Source organism: Aulonocara stuartgranti (genome assembly GCF_965226115.1).
Source record: "Aulonocara stuartgranti genome assembly, chromosome: 23".
Lineage (NCBI taxonomy): Eukaryota > Metazoa > Chordata > Actinopteri > Cichliformes > Cichlidae > Aulonocara > Aulonocara stuartgranti.
The window spans coordinates 48,818,307-48,835,608 of NC_138958.1; the positions used below are offsets into that span (position 1 = coordinate 48,818,307).

A 17,302-nucleotide genomic window follows, 5' to 3' on the forward strand; every position below is an offset into this window, starting at 1 on the left:
TCTATGAACAAATATGTTTAATAATGCTAGATGAATAAAAGAATATGTCTCCATTGTTATTCTTCCTCAGGCTGAGAGATTGTAAACTCTCAAAAAGAAGCTTTGAAGCTTTGTCTGAAATTCTCAGCTCCCCATCCAATCATCTGAGAGAGCTGGACCTGAGCTCGAACAAGCTGCAGGATTCAGGATTGGATTTGCTGTGTGTTGGACTAAAGAGTCCTGACTGTAAACCTGAAACTCTCAGGTAAGGATACAGACTTTTTGACACTTTTTGACTCTTAAATCTGTAAGTTTATCTTGATGTGGACGTTCAAAGTCAGCACAATTTTCCTTTTAAGTTCCTGAGTTTATATTTTTGACTGTCAGGTTGTCTGGACAGATGTTTTTATTTTATTTTGTTTTTTTTACTTGTCCCTAAAGTCAGAACTAAACCCACATGTAGATGACTTTCTGTTACTGGAGCAGCCTTCCTGAAGACAGCAGTGTGTTTTCATGCTTTTAAAGCCAAACTCACCTTTCAGACCTGGCTTTCATTTATTATCTATTTTTGTTTGTTTATTATATATTTATTTCTACTGTTTAACTACTGCTCACATCTGTTATCCTCCTTTTTAATTGTTCATTTCTTTTTACCCAGTGTTTCTATATTGCACTTTGTATTTGTCTATATTTATCATGCACTACTTTGCTCATTTATTGTTTGGTTTTAATGTTATGTAAATTTCGGTTCTTTTGGTATTTGTTATGGCCAAAAAGACACGGCTCAAAAGTGGTCTTTTTACTTTTTAAGTTATTAAATTTGTAACTGTAGTGATTTGTGTGTGTGACAGAGAGGCACTGCCAGGGATTTTTGACACAAGTTGTTCTTGTAAAATCAGTCTGTGAAGGTTCTCAGACATCCAGGTCACCGTAGTCTAAGGAGCTTGGAAAGAAAAGCGTCTGGACTTCTTTAAGTTTCCTTGAAGATGTTTCACCTCTTATGAGAGAAGCGTCTTCAGTTCTAAGGGTCAAATGGTGGAGTGGGGCAGTCAGTGAAAGGGCAATGGTAGTGTCTCAGGGTTTGTATGTTTGGGGGGTTCAGAGGGAAAAGATGAATGCAGGTCTGGAGTTGGTGTGTGAGAGCAGGGAGTGAATCTGATCAAACATGAGTGTCATGAAGCCTGTTTGCAGTTATTTGCACTGTTTTCCACTCTGGATGTTGTTTCTGTTCAGCTGTGAGTAGAAAAGGCTCCATTCTACAACCTGTTTGTGTTAGTTGTTCAATAGAAACATTATTTTGTGCTGATGTTGCACTTCTTTTATTCACAACCAGAGTTTTTGAAGTCTGCATAAAAATGATTTAAATGACTTTTGAATATTACTTTAAATACTTAGATTTAAAGTTCTGAAAAAAGTTTAAATACAAAGATCAGTATTGTCTAATGTTTTGGCTGCAGTGTGTTTTTGCAGACAGGTATAACAGAACAGCTTTAGTGTTTAGATTTTTTAAACTTGAGTATGAACTTATACAAAATGCAGCAAGATATTAAAAAAAAAAGTGGCATCGTTCCATCTCTGCTTTGATTAGAGACACAGCTCTAATCAAAGAGGTGGTCCGCTTGCCTCCGCCCCAGAGAGAAGGGTTACATCTCCTGGGTTTAGGTGTTTTCCAATTTGTCATCATTTTGAAAAGTTTACATTTCTTCAGTGTTGAGCAGCAGACATGAGACTTTCCTATCAGAGGTCATTTTTGAAAAAATGAGGTAAATCAACCATGAAAACCATGAATCAACATGTGAACATGAGCTGATGCTGCTGAAGTGAAGCAAAGTTACAGAGGTTTGATTACAGACACAGCTGAGAGTTTGTAATCTGTCATCATTTTAAAAAGTTTCCATGGAACAGCAGAAATGAGGCTTTACTGTCAGAGGCCGACAGCACTGAACACAACAGCAGACTGGTGGCTAATAAACAGTGAATGATGCAGAAACAGATGTTTGAAGCTGTTCTTGGAGTACACTGAGAGAGAGAGAGCTGTGCAGGCAGGAACAGCCAAAGTCAGAGAGAATTCATGAGCATATTTATCAAACGTGAAGCAGAGTTTGGATCTTCTTTTGCTGCTGCTTCACTCAGTTTTGGTTGGAGACAGATGAAACCTGCAGCTTCAGGATCTGTGAGCTGTCCACTTTCAGCCCCGACGGCGTGTCCGTGTACGTGCCATCGAGTGAACGATCCACGCTCTGTGTTTCCATCTTTGTGTGTTTAGCTGCTCTCATTTACTGTTTTAGCTGTTTGCTGCTTGTTGAAATAGTTTGTGAGCTTTAACCTGAGATTCTGGCAAAATACATTTATATTAAACATTGATTCAGGATTGAATGAATCAACATCGTTTTATTCAAATTAAAACCATTTAAATGGGAACATGAATTTTTTACAGCCGCCTCTAATGCTGGGTAATGTCAGCTGGTCCATGTGCAGCTGGCTGTGAGGCTCAGGGAGCGTCTACAAAGTGCAGCACTGAAAGAACATCATCCATAAATATTGAGTAATAACTGGACTCTCATACAGCGAGACTCAAATGCCTTTAAACATCAGCTTATCCTGCTGATCCAAGTCCAACACTGAGTTTGTAAAAACATGTTTGTCAATCATTTTGTTTGGTTTCTGAGGAAAAAGATTCAATAACTTGCTGCTAATACACAACATTTCATCATATTTCCTCATAACCCTCTTTTGTCTGACCATTTGATCCCATTTGAATTTGCAATAAAGGATCCACAGAGTTTGGTGACAATAATGACAGTAGATGTTTGTGTGAAAGTGCTGGAAGCAAATGAGTGTGTGATGTTCTTTCAGTGTTGCACTTTGTAGACGCTCCCTGAGCACTGGTCTCACAGCCAGCTGCACATAGAGACCAGTGTTGTTAGTCCAGGTCAGAAGATGACTTGTTGGAATGAAAATGAGCTTGTAGTTTGTCTGCTTTAATAATGTGACTGGAAAAAGGTGTTGGACTTCAAATATGTCCATTTCTGTCACACTTCACCTTTAAAAGTGAAGCCATGTGGTTCCTGGAAGGAAAAACACGACTTTTTCAAGTCTTTGTCCTGTTTTTATGAGAAATGTACGACTTTAATGTGAAACATTCAGAGTTTTTTCTCTTGTTGTGTTTGTTTGAAGCTGCTTCCTGTTGGCTTCAGCTGTTTGGAGTTTCCATTTTCTAAACTTCTACATTCTGAACCTTCTTCAGCTCTGAACAGATGATGAAACACTGAATGATTTCAAGCACTTTGTCTAATAAACTTACATCTTTCATTCTTTATACAGATTGTGGAACTGTGATTTGTCAGAGATCAGCTGTGATTATCTGGCTGCAGCACTGAAGTCCAACCCCTCCCATCTGAGAGAGCTGGACCTGAGCTTCAACAATAAGCTGCAGGATCCAGGAGTGAAGCATCTGTGTGGTTTCCTGGAGAGTCCAGGATGTAAACTTGAAACTCTGAGGTCAGTCAGCATGTTTTAGTTGTGCTGAGATGAATATGATGTGAAAGTTGTGCTGACACTAAACTGCAGACATCAGGCTGATATTATACTGATCCACACTGAGGATCTTCATGGTAAAGTCTGTTTTCTTCTTCTCTGGTTTAGTCCATTGACTGCAGCAGAACAATGTTCACATTTCAAACAGTGATACTCAACGTATGGCCCGCGGCCCACACGCGGCCTGCCCACCTTTCCTGATTCAGAGAGAGGGGACCCTGATTAACTGTGTAGCTTCTTCCTCACAGTTCTAAGTATCAGACACAACAATGAATAATCCACAGCTGACTGTCTTTAGCAGGTCAAAGGTCACGGCACACAGCAGACAGTCAGAAATATTCTAACTCTGATCATTTATCAGTTGTGACACTGTGAGACTTGATCAGAGGTGTGATCATCACAGCAGAGGCCTTTGTGTCAAAGTCACTGAGGATCAAACAGAAACACATGAAGCAGATTTTCCTCTTCTGGCTTTTTATAGCAGATAACCTTCAAAATATTCTGCAGTCGATCAAAAACTGAAGCAAACCATGAAGCAACATGTGAACATGAGCTGATGCTGCTGAAGTGAAGCAAAGTTACAGAGGTTTGATTACAGACACAGCTGAGAGTTTGTAATCTGTCATCATTTTAAAAAGTTTCCATGGAACAGCAGAAATGAGGCTTTACTGTCAGAGGCCGACAGCACTGAACACAACAGCAGACTGGTGGCTAATAAACAGTGAATGATGCAGAAACAGATGTTTGAAGCTGTTCTTGGAGTACACTGAGAGAGAGAGAGCTGTGCAGGCAGGAACAGCCAAAGTCTGAGAGAATTCATGAGCATATTGATCAAACGTGAAGCAGAGTTTGGATCTTCTTTTGCTGCTGCTTCACTCAGTTTTGGTTGGAGACAGATGAAACCTGCAGCTTCAGGATCTGTGAGCTGTCCACTTTCAGCCCCGACGGCGTGTCCGTGTACGTGCCGTCGAGTGAACGATCCACGCTCTGTGTTTCCATCTTTGTGTGTTTAGCTGCTCTCATTTACTGTTTTATCTGTTTGCTGCTTGTTGAAATAGTTTGTGAGCTTTAACCTGAGATTCTGGCAAAATACATTTATATTAAACATCGATTTAGGATTGAATGAATCAACATCGTTTTATTCGAATTAAAACCATTTAAATGGGAACATGAATTTTTTACAGCCGCCTCTAATGCTGGGTAATGTCAGCTGGTCCATGTGCAGCTGGCTGTGAGGCTCAGGGAGCGTCTACAAAGTGCAACACTGAAAGAACATCATCCATAAATATTGAGTAATAACTGGACTCTCATACAGCGAGACTCAAATGCCTTTAAACATCAGCTTATCCTGCTGATCCAAGTCCAACACTGAGTTTGTAAAAACATGTTTGTCAATCATTTTGTTTGGTTTCTGAGGAAAAAGATTCAATAACTTGCTGCTAATACACAACATTTCATCATATTTCCTCATAACCCTCTTTTGTCTGACCATTTGATCCCATTTGAATTTGCAATAAAGGATCCACAGAGTTTGGTGACAATAATGACAGTAGATGTTTGTGTGAAAGTGCTGGAAGCAAATGAGTGTGTGATGTTCTTTCAGTGTTGCACTTTGTAGACGCTCCCTGAGCACTGGTCTCACAGCCAGCTGCACATAGAGACCAGTGTTGTTAGTCCAGGTCAGAAGATGACTTGTTGGAATGAAAATGAGCTTGTAGTTTGTCTGCTTTAATAATGTGACTGGAAAAAGGTGTTGGACTTCAAATATGTCCATTTCTGTCACACTTCACCTTTAAAAGTGAAGCCATGTGGTTCCTGGAAGGAAAAACACGACTTTTTCAAGTCTTTGTCCTGTTTTTATGAGAAATGTACGACTTTAATGTGAAACATTCAGAGTTTTTTCTCTTGTTGTGTTTGTTTGAAGCTGCTTCCTGTTGGCTTCAGCTGTTTGGAGTTTCCATTTTCTAAACTTCTACATTCTGAACCTTCTTCAGCTCTGAACAGATGATGAAACACTGAATGATTTCAAGCACTTTGTCTAATAAACTTACATCTTTCATTCTTTATACAGATTGAAGGACTGTGGTTTGTCAAAGATCAGCTGTGATTATCTGGCAGCAGCACTGAAGTCCAACCCCTCCCATCTGAGAGAGCTGGAGCTGAGCTGGAACAACAAGCTGCAGGATCCAGGAGTGAAGCATCTGTGTGGTTTCCTGGAGAGTCCAGGATGTAAACTTGAAACTCTGAGGTCAGTCAGCATGTTTTAGTTGTGCTGAGATGAATATGATGTGAAAGTTGTGCTGACACTAAACTGCAGACATCAGGCTGATATTATACTGATCCACACTGAGGATCTTCATGGTAAAGTCTGTTTTCTTCTTCTCTGGTTTAGTCCATTGACTGCAGCAGAACAATGTTCACATTTCAAACAGTGATACTCAACGTATGGCCCGCGGCCCACACGCGGCCTGCCCACCTTTCCTGATTCAGAGAGAGGGGACCCTGATTAACTGTGTAGCTTCTTCCTCACAGTTCTAAGTATCAGACACAACAATGAATAATCCACAGCTGACTGTCTTTAGCAGGTCAAAGGTCACGGCACACAGCAGACAGTCAGAAATATTCTAACTCTGATCATTTATCAGTTGTGACACTGTGAGACTTGATCAGAGGTGTGATCATCACAGCAGAGGCCTTTGTGTCAAAGTCACTGAGGATCAAACAGAAACACATGAAGCAGATTTTCCTCTTCTGGCTTTTTATAGCAGATAACCTTCAAAATATTCTGCAGTCGATCAAAAACTGAAGCAAACCATGAAGCAACATGTGAACATGAGCTGATGCTGCTGAAGTGAAGCAAAGTTACAGAGGTTTGATTACAGACACAGCTGAGAGTTTGTAATCTGTCATCATTTTAAAAAGTTTCCATGGAACAGCAGAAATGAGGCTTTACTGTCAGAGGCCGACAGCACTGAACACAACAGCAGACTGGTGGCTAATAAACAGTGAATGATGCAGAAACAGATGTTTGAAGCTGTTCTTGGAGTACACTGAGAGAGAGAGAGCTGTGCAGGCAGGAACAGCCAAAGTCAGAGAGAATTCATGAGCATATTGATCAAACGTGAAGCAGAGTTTGGATCTTCTTTTGCTGCTGCTTCACTCAGTTTTGGTTGGAGACAGATGAAACCTGCAGCTTCAGGATCTGTGAGCTGTCCACTTTCAGCCCCGACGGCGTGTCCGTGTACGTGCCGTCGAGTGAACGATCCACGCTCTGTGTTTCCATCTTTGTGTGTTTAGCTGCTCTCATTTACTGTTTTATCTGTTTGCTGCTTGTTGAAATAGTTTGTGAGCTTTAACCTGAGATTCTGGCAAAATACATTTATATTAAACATCGATTCAGGATTGAATGAATCAACATCGTTTTATTCAAATTAAAACCATTTAAATGGGAACATGAATTTTTTACAGCCGCCTCTAATGCTGGGTAATGTCAGCTGGTCCATGTGCAGCTGGCTGTGAGGCTCAGGGAGCGTCTACAAAGTGCAACACTGAAAGAACATCATCCATAAATATTGAGTAAGAACTGGACTCTCATACAGCGAGACTCAAATGCCTTTAAACATCAGCTTATCCTGCTGATCCAAGTCCAACACTGAGTTTGTAAAAACATGTTTGTCAATCATTTTGTTTGGTTTCTGAGGAGAATGATTCAATAACTTGCTGCTAATACACAACATTTCATCATATTTCCTCATAACCCTCTTTTGTCTGACCATTTGATCCCATTTGAATTTGCAATAAAGGATCCACAGAGTTTGGTGACAATAATGACAGTAGATGTTTGTGTGAAAGTGCTGGAAGCAAATGAGTGTGTGATGTTCTTTCAGTGTTGCACTTTGTAGACGCTCCCTGAGCACTGGTCTCACAGCCAGCTGCACATAGAGACCAGTGTTGTTAGTCCAGGTCAGAAGATGACTTGTTGGAATGAAAATGAGCTTGTAGTTTGTCTGCTTTAATAATGTGACTGGAAAAAGGTGTTGGACTTCAAATATGTCCATTTCTGTCACACTTCACCTTTAAAAGTGAAGCCATGTGGTTCCTGGAAGGAAAAACACGACTTTTTCAAGTCTTTGTCCTGTTTTTATGAGACATGTACGACTTTAATGTTCTTTTTTTTTTAACTCAATTTTTATTATAATTTACAACATTGCAACTTGTGCTTGTCGATGTTCACAAGTAGGACAGTTACAGGAACTGCAATGCAGAAATGTAGGTTAAAATAAGAACTGCAATTAGGAAGCACAAAACAAAACTGGGAAGCAAAACAAAACCCAAGCAAGCAAGCAAACAAACAGACAACAACAAAAACAAAAAGAAAACAAAAACTTTATGTAATATTAAATAACATGTGACAAACTTAGCCGTAAATGGACAAAACGAAACAGACCTATGCTAAATTATTGAAACAGTAAAGCATGTATGGGTCGCCAACGCTCAGTAAACAATTCTCTCTGAATCCGCAGAGCAGATGTTATTTCCTCCATCTGGTAAATTTCTCTTGCTTTATCAATCCACATATTATATGAAGGTGGGTCAAGATTCAGCCATTTAATAGTGATACACTTTAGTGCTGCTGCAAGATTCTTAAGAGATACGTTTTATTGTTTCCCGCAAAACCCTTTGGTAAGACTCCTAAAATGGCTAACTGTTGGTCTTTTGTTAATGGTTGTTGGAAAACTGTACTGAGAACTTTAAATATGTCATTCCAAAGTGAGCAGATTTTTGGGCATGACCAGAATATATGTGAGTGGGTTCCTAAAGAAGTACCACAATTTCGCCAGCAGGTGTCAGGATTTGTAGGCTTCATTTTGGCCATTATCTCTGGGGTTCTAAAATATCTCATGACCACCTTCCATTTAAATTCTCTCCACAGCCCAGAATTAGTCACCAGATGGGCTTCACCGAACACCTCTTCCCAGGTGTCCTCTGAGATTTGAGTGCCAGTCTCAGCTTCCCACCTTGCCTTAATATCCAAAGTTGCATTTGTATTGAAACTCATAAATGTGTTATAAAAATGACTGATTAATTTTGGGGAGGAATTACTTTGAAATGTTTTTAGAAATATTTCCTCAATGGGTGAGGGCTCCAAAACTTGCCTCCATTCTTTATGTTTTGTCAAAAAGCTTCTTAGCTGCAGAAATCTAAAAATGTCAGAAGAAGGAAGCCGAAACTGACCTCAACTGTTCAAATGAGCTCAGGTGCCCATTCCTCACAACATGACAAAGTTTATGAAGCCCGCTATGTGACCATGCTCTGAAGCCAGAGTCTTCCACAATAGGAGAAAAACCCTGCAGGGAGGAGAGGCTTGATAACATTGAAATTTCTTTTGGAAGACCAAATGATTGTTTGATTCTACGCCAAATCTTTAGTGTGACCCTCGTCCGTTCCCCCATATGCACATTTTTAATTGAAATGTTAGAAAAAAGCAGGGATTCCAATGATCTTTCGCACATTGTCTTCTCAATGTTTAGCCACTGAGTTTCAGACAAATCCTGCACCCATACAGTCAGGGGTCTCATGAGCTGCCCAGAAATAATATTTCAGGTTTGGAACAGCCAATCCCCCCTGCAGGTTTGACAGTTTTAATGTTTGGAACTTGATCATCCCTCATGTGTATTTAGTCTCTGTGTCGCGTCATCTGTGTTCCCACCCTCCATATTTTCATGCCCAGTCTTTTGTATTCTTAGCCATAGCTTTCTGTGTCTTCATGATTTATTATAGTATTAGTTCCCCAGTTTAGTTCTCTTCACTGTGATTCTGCCTTGTTTGATGTCTTCAGCCGAAATAAAGGCTCGCTTTTCGTTCAAAACTCAGTTTCATGTCTGCGCCAGTGTCTGCGCCTGAGTCCTCCACACACTCTCCATACGGTCAGCCACTGTGACCGTGACACTAAACTACATGCTGTGTGCAGCCACTCTCCTGAGCCTGTATTATATACACAGCGGTTACAATGACAAACTGAATACAATCTCATATCTACAAAACAGGCTGAGTCAAAGTTGCAGCTACGCTTATGAACATGGAGAAAAAACAGGCGAGTTATCAGCTCACCAGCTACGACTAAGAACAGCTAACCAACTATCCTTGAGATCTACAATGACCAGGGAATAAGGTCTACAGACAACCAAACTATCCTTGAGATCCACAATGATTTCAATAAGGTGTTTGATATTCCCTCCTTGGGAGAAGATGTGATCGCTAGTCTGGAGGAACCTGTCTCTAATGTTGGAATTGAAACGGCCGTACGAAGCATGCAGTCTGGAAAATCTGCTGCCCCGACGGGTATCCATCTGATTTTTTCATAAAGTTTTCTGACAGACTGAATTCACTGTTAAAATCAACTTTTGAAGAATCCTTCCTCTCACAGTCGTTGCCTCCAACAATGCATCAAGCAGTGATGTGTTTAATTGTGAAACAGGAAAAAGACCATTTAGATTGTCGTTCATGTCGTTTAATATCTTTGTTCAACACAGACACCAAGATCCTGGCTCAAGTGTTGGCCCGTCGCTTACACAAGTATTTGTCCTCCATTATTTCACCAGACGGGCTTTATTAGGCACTCTTTTTTGAACATTAGAGCTCTATTAAATATCATTTATACCCATGTTAAAGGTGATACATTGGAAACTGTAATTTGGCTTGACGCAGAAAAGGCGTTGGATCAAGTGAGATGGGATTTTTTTTTATACGCTTAAAAAATGTGGCTTTAATTTTGTATCTTGGATAAAAGTATTGTATTGCTCCCCTCTAACAGCCGTCCAGACTAACAATAATCTGCCCCCCAGGACAGGGATGCCCTCTGTCTCCTTTTTGCCATTGAACCGCTAGCTGTTGCTCTGAGACAATGTGTTGGTGTTGAGGGAAAACATCGAGGGGGTATCGAATTTATTTATTTCCAACCCATCGAACAGCCTCCGCAAACTTTTGGATAGACTTACAATAATAATAATAATAATACGTTTTATTTATATGCGCCTTTAAGAGCCTCAAGGTCACCTTAATGCATACTTAAGGAATTTGGGACAATTTCTGGATATAAAGTGAATTTTGGGAAGAGCGAGGCAAAGTCTATCTGTACGACAACTGGGGAGTTTTGTGTATTTTAGCCCCTTTTAAACCCAGCTATAAGAAGTTTAAGTACTCGGGCATCTGGGTGACAAGAAAACCACAAAGACTTGTATAAAACTATCTTCCTTTATTGTCGAAGCTTAAAGAGGATTTTGGAAAATGTGAGTTTTGCCTCTTTATATTTATGGTGGGGATGCAGAACAAGGAGCAAAGATGAATGTGATGCTGAATCAGCAGAAGACTTGGACTCATTTGATTCCAGCTTTGATATCATTGATTTCAATATGTCCATTTCTGTCACACTTCACCTTTAAAAGTGAAGCCATGTGGTTCCTGGAAGGAAAAACACGACTTTTTCAAGTCTTTGTCCTGTTTTTATGAGAAATGTACGACTTTAATGTGAAACATTCAGAGTTTTTTCTCTTGTCGTGTTTGTTTGAAGCTGCTTCCTGTTGGCTTCAGCTGTTTGGAGTTTCCATTTTCTAAACTTCTACATTCTGAACCTTCTTCAGCTCTGAACAGATGATGAAACACTGAATGATTTCAAGCACTTTGTCTAATAAACTTACATCTTTCATTCTTTATATAGATTGAAGAGCTGTGGTTTGTCAGAGATCAGCTGTGATTATCTGGCAGCAGCACTGAAGTCCAACCCCTCCCATCTGAGAGAGCTGGAGCTGAGCTGGAACAAGCTGCAGGATCCAGGAGTGAAGCATCTGTGTGGTTTCCTGGAGAGTCCAGGATGTAAACTTGAAACTCTGAGGTCAGTCAGCATGTTTTAGTTGTGCTGAGATGAATATGATGTGAAAGTTGTGCTGACACTAAACTGCAGACATCAGGCTGATATTATACTGATCCACACTGAGGATCTTCATGGTAAAGTCTGTTTTCTTCTTCTCTGGTTTAGTCCATTGACTGCAGCAGAACAATGTTCACATTTCAAACAGTGATACTCAACGTATGGCCCGCGGCCCACACGCGGCCTGCCCACCTTTCCTGATTCAGAGAGAGGGGACCCTGATTAACTGTGTAGCTTCTTCCTCACAGTTCTAAGTATCAGACACAACAATGAATAATCCACAGCTGACTGTCTTTAGCAGGTCAAAGGTCACGGCACACAGCAGACAGTCAGAAATATTCTAACTCTGATCATTTATCAGTTGTGACACTGTGAGACTTGATCAGAGGTGTGATCATCACAGCAGAGGCCTTTGTGTCAAAGTCACTGAGGATCAAACAGAAACACATGAAGCAGATTTTCCTCTTCTGGCTTTTTATAGCAGATAACCTTCAAAATATTCTGCAGTCGATCAAAAACTGAAGCAAACCATGAAGCAACATGTGAACATGAGCTGATGCTGCTGAAGTGAAGCAAAGTTACAGAGGTTTGATTACAGACACAGCTGAGAGTTTGTAATCTGTCATCATTTTAAAAAGTTTCCATGGAACAGCAGAAATGAGGCTTTACTGTCAGAGGCCGACAGCACTGAACACAACAGCAGACTGGTGGCTAATAAACAGTGAATGATGCAGAAACAGATGTTTGAAGCTGTTCTTGGAGTACACTGAGAGAGAGAGAGCTGTGCAGGCAGGAACAGCCAAAGTCAGAGAGAATTCATGAGCATATTGATCAAACGTGAAGCAGAGTTTGGATCTTCTTTTGCTGCTGCTTCACTCAGTTTTGGTTGGAGACAGATGAAACCTGCAGCTTCAGGATCTGTGAGCTGTCCACTTTCAGCCCCGACGGCGTGTCCGTGTACGTGCCGTGGAGTGAACGATCCACGCTCTGTGTTTCCATCTTTGTGTGTTTAGCTGCTCTCATTTACTGTTTTAGCTGTTTGCTGCTTGTTGAAATAGTTTGTGAGCTTTAACCTGAGATTCTGGCAAAATACATTTATATTAAACATCGATTCAGGATTGAATGAATCAACATCGTTTTATTCAAATTAAAACCATTTAAATGGGAACATGAATTTTTTACAGCCGCCTCTAATGCTGGGTAATGTCAGCTGGTCCATGTGCAGCTGGCTGTGAGGCTCAGGGAGCGTCTACAAAGTGCAACACTGAAAGAACATCATCCATAAATATTGAGTAAGAACTGGACTCTCATACAGCGAGACTCAAATGCCTTTAAACATCAGCTTATCCTGCTGATCCAAGTCCAACACTGAGTTTGTAAAAACATGTTTGTCAATCATTTTGTTTGGTTTCTGAGGAAAAAGATTCAATAACTTGCTGCTAATACACAACATTTCATCATATTTCCTCATAACCCTCTTTTGTCTGACCATTTGATCCCATTTGAATTTGCAATAAAGGATCCACAGAGTTTGGTGACAATAATGACAGTAGATGTTTGTGTGAAAGTGCTGGAAGCAAATGAGTGTGTGATGTTCTTTCAGTGTTGCACTTTGTAGACGCTCCCTGAGCACTGGTCTCACAGCCAGCTGCACATAGAGACCAGTGTTGTTAGTCCAGGTCAGAAGATGACTTGTTGGAATGAAAATGAGCTTGTAGTTTGTCTGCTTTAATAATGTGACTGGAAAAAGGTGTTGGACTTCAAATATGTCCATTTCTGTCACACTTCACCTTTAAAAGTGAAGCCATGTGGTTCCTGGAAGGAAAAACACGACTTTTTCAAGTCTTTGTCCTGTTTTTATGAGAAATGTACGACTTTAATGTGAAACATTCAGAGTTTTTTCTCTTGTTGTGTTTGTTTGAAGCTGCTTCCTGTTGGCTTCAGCTGTTTGGAGTTTCCATTTTCTAAACTTCTACATTCTGAACCTTCTTCAGCTCTGAACAGATGATGAAACACTGAATGATTTCAAGCACTTTGTCTAATAAACTTACATCTTTCATTCTTTATACAGATTGAAGAGCTGTTATTTGTCAGATATTGGCCTTGATTATCTGGCAGCAGCACTGAAGTCCAACCCCTCGTATCCCACAGAGGTGGACCTGAGTGGAACCTACAGCAACCTGAAGGGTTCAGGAGTGAAGCATCTGTGTGGTTTTCGGGAGAATCCACGATGTCGATTTGAAACTCTGAGGTCAGTCAGCATGTTTTAGTTGTGCTGAGATGAATATGATGTGAAAGTTGTGCTGACACTAAACTGCAGACATCAGGCTGATATTATACTGATCCACACTGAGGATCTTCATGGTAAAGTCTGTTTTCTTCTTCTCTGGTTTAGTCCATTGACTGCAGCAGAACAATGTTCACATTTCAAACAGTGATACTCAACGTATGGCCCGCGGCCCACACGCGGCCTGCCCACCTTTCCTGATTCAGAGAGAGGGGACCCTGATTAACTGTGTAGCTTCTTCCTCACAGTTCTAAGTATCAGACACAACAATGAATAATCCACAGCTGACTGTCTTTAGCAGGTCAAAGGTCACGGCACACAGCACTCTGTGAAACAGTTTGGAGCAGGAATTCTTGCACATTTACAAACTGACACTGCTGCACGGCATGCTGGGTAATGCTAGCTGCTCAGGTATGGGCGTGCTAACGGCTGTGAGGCTCCGTGGCTGCAGAACACCGAAGAAGAGAAAAGAGAGGTGGAGGATGAAGAAAAGAGGCGGAGATGAAGCAGAAGTTTTGCTCCATAGAGGAGCTGTGTCTGTGTGGGCAGGGCTCAGACAGCTCCGCCCACACAGTGACAGTGAAGCAGGTGAAGAGTAATAAATGAAGACAGCAGACAGTATTTGATAAGCTGATGTACAAACATGTAGGTCGTGTCCAAATTCATGGGCTGCATCCTCCTGAGGCCGCATTTGTAGACCGATTACGTCACAGCGACACGTCGAAGGCTGTCCAAATTCGTAGACTCCTCCGAATGCAGCCAACAAATGCGTCCTCCTTTTCCCCGAATTTGAAGGATGGGTCGGGTGTGTCCTTCGTGGCCTACCATATCCCAGAATTCATAGCGCGGCCCAGCCAAACTCCAGTTTCCAACAATGGCGGCCGCTACTAAGTTTTAAAATTACTCATACTAATCTTTTTCGGTCACAAAATAAACTTTTAACATATTTTCAGGCGAGAAAGTAGCTGTGTAAACATCAAATATCTGCTCGGTTTATCAAGATACCGCATATTTGCAAAAGTGCTTCGACGTTTTCGGAGACGTCTGCTACCCACCAGCTCGATAGCTCGCCGGGAGCTCGAGGGTCACTGAAGCCGCCGAGAACGGCACAACTCCCGGCACATCATTTTCAGATCACCGCGGACTTTCGCTACTCAGGTTAAACGTGATATATAAGTCACTTAGACAACCTCAAAATGTTATTGTTTGGCTTTTTTCAGTGTTTTGTTTGTTCGTGAGTAAATCGGTTTGGCTGAGATTAAAGTTATTAGATTAGATTAGATAAAATAAAACTTTATTAATCCCCCAGGTGGGTTCCTCCTTGGTCTTTACAGAGCTGACTAAACGTCAAACAGAAAACTGATTAAACAGAAGTATGAGACGGTCGAGAATTTACGCCAGTGTCCTGTTATATTTTAGATAGCAAGGAGCAGACGGCTGAGTTTATTAAACTCCACCGAGACAGCGGTGACGCTAATCAGAAGGCTAGACCGTCCAATTTCCCCAGCCGTTTATTTCCAGCCTGCCCGACCTTCTGAGGACCCAGCCCACGTAGACCGCAAAGGCCGGGTCCTCGGGAGGATGCAGCCCATGAATTTGGACACGACCGTAGAATGATGGTGGCAGCTACAGAAACAGGTCCATACAGACTGAAGCGTGTCTCAGTCTGAATGTACACTGCTGTTATAAGAGCTGTGGAAACTCAGGTCAAAAGGACGTAACCACACTGCTGACAGTTCCAGGACATTCACAGAGTTACAGCATCATTTGTGACCATAAAGACAGAAAGCTCATCCAAATCCTGGGATTAAAAGTCTGTCCTGGTGGTGTCCAGTCAAACACGTCTCTGTGAAAGCTTCAATCCAACAGGCTCCAAAGTCCTTCTGCTCATTTCCTCGCCGGGTTCTTGATGCTCCTGTACCATCTCTCTGTCATCCTCCTCGCTCCCTCTTTGCACTCACAGTCTTTGTGCATCATTAACACTCACATGTGGAAAACCAAAGTTTTACTGGGCAGAAGATGATCATCAGTGACTCTGTCTTTAAAATACTCTTGTTAGAAATGTTCGACTTTAATGTGAAACATTCAGAGTTTTTTCTCTTGTTGTGTTTGTTTGAAGCTGCTTCCTGTTGGCTTCAGCTGTTTGGAGTTTCCATTTTCTAAACTTCTACATTCTGAACCTTCTTCAGCTCTGAACAGATGATGAAACACTGAATGATTTCAAGCTCTTTGTCTAATAAACTTACATCTTTCATTCTCTATACAGATTGGAGCGCTGTGATTTGTCAGAGATCAGCTGTGATTATCTGGAAGCAGTGCTGAAGCTCAACCCTTCGTATCCCAGAGAGGTGGAGCTGAGCTACCACAAGCTTCAGGATTCAGGAGTGAAGCAGCTGTGTGTTCTTCTGGAGAATCCACAACATCAAATTGAAACTCTGAGGTCAGTCTCCACGTTTTAGTTGTGCTGACACTGTCGATCTGTGGAACTAAAACCTTTATACAGGAAGTCTGGTTCAGCTCTTTGTAGACCTTCTAATCTCTGATGCTCTGAGTCTTACTCAGTAGATGATGCAGAGTTGTGAAGCCGATGTGGGTGAGGACACTCGCCCAGCTCTAACTACTTTGACGTCCAGGCGGCTTCCCTGCTTGTCCTGATACAAACAAACCTGAGTAACCTTGCAGGTCAGATCTCATCAGTCACACCTGTTATGGCAGCTCTCCTCTAGATTGTAGTTCTTGTTAACCTGGGATGGTTTTAGAAGCCTGGACCACAGACTGCAAGGGAAGATATTACTGGGAAAGGCCAAAGCAACCTATTAGACCCATTAAACACTAACATAGATGAATACTCAGATTTAAACCTTTATTGTTTCACAAAGGGTTAAAAAGGGAACGTCCACAGTTTAGACTGCAGCAGATTTTATTAAAGCAGTTTGACAGGAGCAAAGCAAAAACACAAAGAATAAGTGTTTCACATATTAATACATATAACATAATAATAAAAGAAAAGCAAAATAATGATACAAAAGAATGAAAAAGTTGTCCAGAGCAGCAGGATGTCTGAGGTCTGCAGAAACACAAAAACACAGCAGCTAAAAATAGTTGTTGAAAGAAAACGAGGTGGGAGCTGCTGATTCCTGAGCTTTGATACTGGATTAGCTTCAGTAGTTATTCCCATCACTGCTGTAGGAGCTACATTTAGTCACAGCTGATTGTCTTCTTTGACCAATCAGAAGACTACTGTTGTAAAAACAAGCAGACAAAGAACCAATGAGAGTGAAGAACAGGATAAAGAGCTCGTGTGATGGAGGCAAAGCAATAATCAGCAGACTGTAGCAGTTTCTATCTGGATGAAAGTAGAAGGAGCTCAGCGGAGCTCAGTCCCATATCTTTAGTTAGAAACAACATCAGTGATTTCCTGCTGCTCGAGATGATTCCAGCAGCTCTCATTACAGCAGCTGATGAGAGAAACAGCTGATGGCTCACAGCTCGTGCACTGTTGGATCTCCAGATGTTCACGTGGCTGAAGTCTGTGAAGAAACTGTGGTCCACGTAGTTCACACGGCCTCAGA

General features: G+C 41.3%; 2 protein-coding genes across 2 annotated transcripts in view; both read left to right on the plus strand.

Moving 5' to 3' along the window:
- LOC309701491 (NACHT, LRR and PYD domains-containing protein 12-like) overlaps positions 1-17,302 on the plus strand; it is a 341,726-nt gene that overhangs the window by 309,053 nt on the left and 15,371 nt on the right. The gene's annotated exons all lie outside the window — the stretch shown is intronic.
- Positions 1-17,302, plus strand: part of LOC309700380 (NLR family CARD domain-containing protein 3-like) — a gene marked incomplete at its 3' end in the record, with an annotated part of 29,297 nt that overhangs the window by 11,404 nt on the left and 591 nt on the right. The window contains exons 4-5 of the mRNA XM_082523900.1: positions 71-244; positions 15,997-16,114. Of these exons, the coding sequence (XP_082380026.1) occupies positions 71-244; positions 15,997-16,114 (292 nt within the window). The remainder of the gene's footprint in view (positions 1-70; positions 245-15,996; positions 16,115-17,302) is intronic.